Genomic DNA, 5,144 nt, shown 5'->3' with positions numbered 1-5,144 from the left:
ACAAGTATTAAGCAAAACACTCACGCGCTGCCGTCCGTCTCTTCTGTTGACTAATCGCTTCTCCAAAGTTAAGACAGTGACCAAGCAGTTTAAATAGTCTACAGTCGCTGCGGCCACCTTCTAATTAGCACAGCCAATAGCCTATAGCAGGGCAATTGCTCAAATCGAAACTACAGTTCGCACTTAAGTGCAGGAAGGAAGCAATGCAAATAACACAGGCTCCTTCTTAGCCGACGGCAATTATTATAATTACCAGTAAGTGCAATCAAAAATACAAACTACAGCGAAAATACAAATATTTTCAGATATTTATTAATATCTTTTTGCAATATTTGTCAGATATTTATTAAAATATTAATAATATCAGGTAATACCAATGTCATTATTCCATATTTCTTGTGCTATGAGTTCAATGTTCAATGTCACAACCATGTTAAGTAACCGTCATATAAAATTTTAGAAATTAAATGGGATTTTGTAAATAATTTGCCTCATTATAAGTATAGGTCCTATTAGTAACTACAGCAACACCAGAAAAACAAATGGCTACTATATTTTTAACACGTGATGTGAAATCTTAATCATTTCGAAACCATGCTGTAGTGTAAATTCATTCATTTAAAGACATCGCCAGATCGGTCAATATTTACAAAATATATTGGACACCTTATTTTGGTATCTGATGATGCTGACCCATACAGAGTGATATAAAAACACACATTTTGTCCGTACTCTGAATGAGTGAGTGAACTGTTCATGCTCAGGCTCAAGTAGAAGTTATCCAGGGAATAAAGACTTACTGAGAACACAAGTCGAGGAGGATTATCAACCCTGTGTCCTTTTTAAGGCATTTAAACCCAGGTTACTTCAGGTGGACTACACAAGCTGTAAATAAGATGCATGTGTAAGGAGTCATCGATGAAAAACCAGAATCACTGAGTTGGAAAAAGGATCACCCCCCTGCGTCAGTATTTTGTTGAACCAACTTTTGCTTTAATTACAGCCTTTAGTCTGTTGGGAAATGTGTCTGCTGACTTTGCAATATTTGCTCACTCTTCTTTGCAGAACTGCTCAAGTTCAGTTAAATGTGATTGTGAGTGTTTGTGGACTGCAGTCTTCAAGTCATTCCACAGATTTTCAGTGGGGTTTAAGTCTGGGCTCTGACTAGGCAGTGCAAGGCCATTCACCAGGGTTTCCCATACATTGATTTATTTGTAGCGGCCCGCCACAATATCAACAGTGACCTCCGCAACTAGATTTTTCAACATGAGCACTGCACGTTTCAAAATCAAAACGCGGCACGGGTGTTTTTATATAAATGTATCTTTTTTTGAAGGGAACCGATTGTCTTCAGAAAGGTTTTGATGTCATTTTCATTTAATCTTTCCTATAATGCTGATGAAGCGTTCATGAGTGCAGCGCTGCTTTGATTACAGCCGTTACCGGGGAAACCGCTATTTCTGCAGCTCCTAAAGCTCCTCCTGCTGGCAGAGAGTAAATTTGCATTTTCAATCAGCCCGTCTGCTGTTTTATATTTACAGTATATACATATACATTTCCCCCAGAAGAAGTGCTGCCACATAGAGTGTAAGTCTGTGGGAAACACTGCATTCACCTTTTTCTCCTTCAGACACTGTGTGTGCTCAGTTTTGCTGTGTGCTTTGGGTCACGGTCATGTTGGAAGGTAAACCTTCTTCCCATTGACAACTTTCTGGCAGAGGGAAACAGATTTTCCTCAAGAATTTTATTGTATTTTGCCCCATCCATTTTTCCTTCTATCCTGACGAGTGCTCCAGTCCCTGCTCCAGAGAAACACCCCATAACAGGATATCACCACCTCCATGCTTTACTGTAGGTAAAGAATGCTGTTATTTGGATGGTGAACTGTATTGGATTTCCACCAGATATATTGTTTGGTGCTGAGGCCAAATAATTCTATTTTAGTCTCATCTGCCTCAGAATCCTCAAGGTGCGTTTTGGCAATAGGCATTGATAAAGCCTTTGAAATTTTTTTGGTCTCCATCTCCTGACTTGTGCCTGTCCACAACTTTATCCCAGATATCATCTTTTGACAGTGCCTTACCCACAGTTGATTGTTTGCTTCAGTTGCACTACCAAGGACTGAAATGCTCCAGAAAAGCTATTTTTGTGCTCAGCTAATCAAAATGAGCACAGCTGATCACAGGTGAGAGTCAAATGGCTTTCTGTGCCATTGAGAAGGTGATTAGCTACACCTGATTGAGTTTACAAGTCATTTTTAGGAAGGGGGTGAGCCTTTTTCCAACTCAGTGATTCGGTTTGTTTGTTTTTTTCTGACATGTTGGTGTTATATCTGTAACCTGGATGTTATAAGTTGCATTGAGTAAATACAGCTAGATAAAACAAAAACTGTGTCCCTCTTCATTTCAGGCTGCAAAGCAACAAAATGTGATTATTTTACAGGAGTAAACAATACTGTCCTGGCAAACCCGAGCGCGCTACGCTAGGCAGAAAGCATATGGTTTCGCCTGAGGATTTACTACACACCCCGCGGTCCATGCTGTGGAGTCCGTGTCGTACAGCTCGTTGTTTTGCCGTGAGAAAAAGCGTTATTAACGCCGCAACAGCGTCCGTGCTAATTTGTCCTCGCAGCCTCTATCAGTATCATATGACAAAAGACTCACCATGCCGTTGTTCCAGTTATTGTTGTCTGAGTTGTAGCTGGAAGGCCAGGAAGACTTGGGGTCAGACTGCATCTGCTGATGCATGATCCACGCAGCCTCACCTCCGCCGCGGTCGCCGCCAACGGAGTCGAAAGCCATTCGTGACTAAACCACTAACTCTTTCCGTCCTAAGTTCACTTCCGTCAGCCACAGCTTGGTTTAGAATGGAAGAGATCTTCTCAAAACCGGTCTCTAATGATCTCCCGCCACGTTTCACTAAATGCTGTAGCTATAGTGCGTCAACTGGATATATTATTTCCCATTTTGTCTGGTACACACACTGCTGAGAACGGCGCTGTCATGCAGCTCAGCTCGCCAGCCGACGCGACTTGACTGACAGTTCAGCTGGCCAATAGGAGATGAGTACTGCGGTGACGCCACATTCAAACGTCTAGCTGAGAAATGGACAGACGTTTCCCAACGGCTCTGGTAATGGGGAAGTTCTGCGAATCGGTTCCTTTCAAGAGATTCGTTTTTTTTTTTATTCAAATGCTTTGAACAACGCCAAAGAAAGGCATTCATAACTGAAAGATTTACATATCAAGACATTTTCATATAACACTCTATACAACATGTAAGATATATAAATAAATAAATATATAAATACATCTGAAAAAAATACAAATAAAAAGTAGGGGAGTAGGAGGCTTACATTATAAAACAAATCCTCTAATAAAATATACAAATACCTTGCTCATCCCTTTTAATGTCTCTAAATATATTACAAATTCCTCTTTAAAAACCACTAAGTTTATGTGTGGGGGAATTTTGAAAAAAAAAATTATGAATGAAAAATTTCAGCAAATGAGAGGATAGATTCTTTTAATAAAAACGTCCGTTTCAGTGATTCTTTTACATTAAAACGTAATGGTCATGTACGTAATTAATTTAATAATTGATCATTGAGTTATTAATACGATTTTTGACTGCAATTTCACGTGTAACCGTTCAGTTGGTTGCATTTATAAAAACAAATTTTATAACGTTAATATAATTTTAGTTACTTTAAATAATATTACACTGTAAGAAAAATCCGTAGTAAAACGGATAATGTCCTGGTAGAAAATTATCAGTACAAGTTTACGGACATTTCCTTCAACCCTAAAACACAATGCAATGCGTAATTCAAAATACGGGTAAAACACCTGTGAAAAATCAACACAGTACAGTATGCCGTATTTTTACGGATTTTTCTTGAAGCGTAAAATCCATTACATCTCTTGCCTGAAAAAAGTTTTACGGTTCAGTCTAATCAGACTCAACGGCTCTGAGTCTAATCAGAGAGAGAGAGAGGGCGACTTTGTGAACCAGTTCAACCGGTTCATTGAAAAGATCCGAGTCAAATGAACGATTCGTTTGCGTTCGTATTATGTAAATAAATCACGGCTCATCAGTGAATCTAACTAAAAACGCAGAGAAATAGCGTCATTTAGGCGTCATTATAGTTAAAAAAATATTTTAAAGTTAAGCTTGGGACATTTGGAACAAGTAAGCGAGAGTTTAAAGGGTTAAATCGAACCGGAAGCACTTTCACAGTGTTACATCCTGTGGAATAAGGATACACATTTGAAATGGTCCATGGCTTGATACTTTACGTTTAAAATAAATCTCCCAAATGTCAGCAAAATGAATTACATGCCAGGGACCGCGAGCCTCATCGAGGACATTGATAGTAAGTTACTTGCAAAAGAAAGTGAGAGTATTTGAGTGAATTCACCCGCTGAGACACAGCTAGCGTTGTGTAATGTTCGCCTAGCATCTTTGAGCATTTATAAAAGTCACGTTGGTGGTACATGTTACGCTAAAAAATAGAAATCCTGTCCTGTTGGCTATTGTTCCGCAAGCTGAACTAGTTCGCATGAATAATAATCGCCTCAATTCAGATGTTCGTATGATCATATATAATTAAATCATGGGGAAATATTCAAGTGCAACAGTATTGATGTGACTGACGATGCTTTGATTTTCCCCTTGTTAGAGAAACACCTTGTTCTGCTTCGCGATGGAAGAACATTGATTGGGATCCTTAGAAGCATAGATCAGTTTGGTATGTATAGAGGCCTGACCTTGTTAATTTGCAAGGAAATATTGCATTATAGGCATTCCACTGTTTGGTGTTGGGGTGAAGGTCTCAATAAATAAAATATAATTCGATGTGTAATAATAATGTGATGTGTAATTTACTCGCACTCATGTCAGTCCATACCTGTATGCAAAACAGGAAAAAAAATTTTCTTTATTTATTTTGCCTGTACAGTAAAAGTCAATGGGGTCCAATGATGTATGGACCCCAACGTTCTTCAAAATATCTTTTGTGTTTGGCAAAAAGAAAGTCGTACACATTTGTAACCACATGAGGGAGAGTAAATGTGACCCTGGAGCACAAAAGCAGTCTTAAGTCGCTGGGGTATATTTGTAGCAATAGCCAAAAATACATTGTAT

At 38.9% G+C, this 5,144-nt stretch overlaps 2 protein-coding genes across 2 annotated transcripts in view; one reads left to right on the top strand and one right to left on the bottom strand.

Annotated features, from left to right (window-relative positions):
- LOC107702866 (BAG family molecular chaperone regulator 4-like) overlaps positions 1–3,081 on the bottom strand; it is a 14,292-nt gene extending 11,211 nt beyond the window's left edge. The window contains exon 1 of the mRNA XM_016505297.1: positions 2,664–3,081. Coding sequence (XP_016360783.1) covers positions 2,664–2,801 — 138 coding nt within the window. The 5' untranslated portion in view covers positions 2,802–3,081. The remainder of the gene's footprint in view (positions 1–2,663) is intronic.
- Positions 3,082–4,124: 1,043 nt separating this feature from the next.
- Positions 4,125–5,144, top strand: part of LOC107702865 (U6 snRNA-associated Sm-like protein LSm1) — a 7,003-nt gene continuing 5,983 nt past the window's right edge. The window contains exons 1-2 of the mRNA XM_016505296.1: positions 4,125–4,374; positions 4,681–4,749. Of these exons, the coding sequence (XP_016360782.1) occupies positions 4,329–4,374; positions 4,681–4,749 (115 nt within the window). The 5' untranslated portion in view covers positions 4,125–4,328. The remainder of the gene's footprint in view (positions 4,375–4,680; positions 4,750–5,144) is intronic.

This window comes from Sinocyclocheilus anshuiensis, unplaced genomic scaffold, assembly GCF_001515605.1.
Source record: "Sinocyclocheilus anshuiensis isolate Anshui unplaced genomic scaffold, SAMN03320099.WGS_v1.1 scaffold366, whole genome shotgun sequence".
NCBI lineage: Eukaryota > Metazoa > Chordata > Actinopteri > Cypriniformes > Cyprinidae > Sinocyclocheilus > Sinocyclocheilus anshuiensis.
This window is presented reverse-complemented; position numbering and strand designations above follow the sequence as displayed.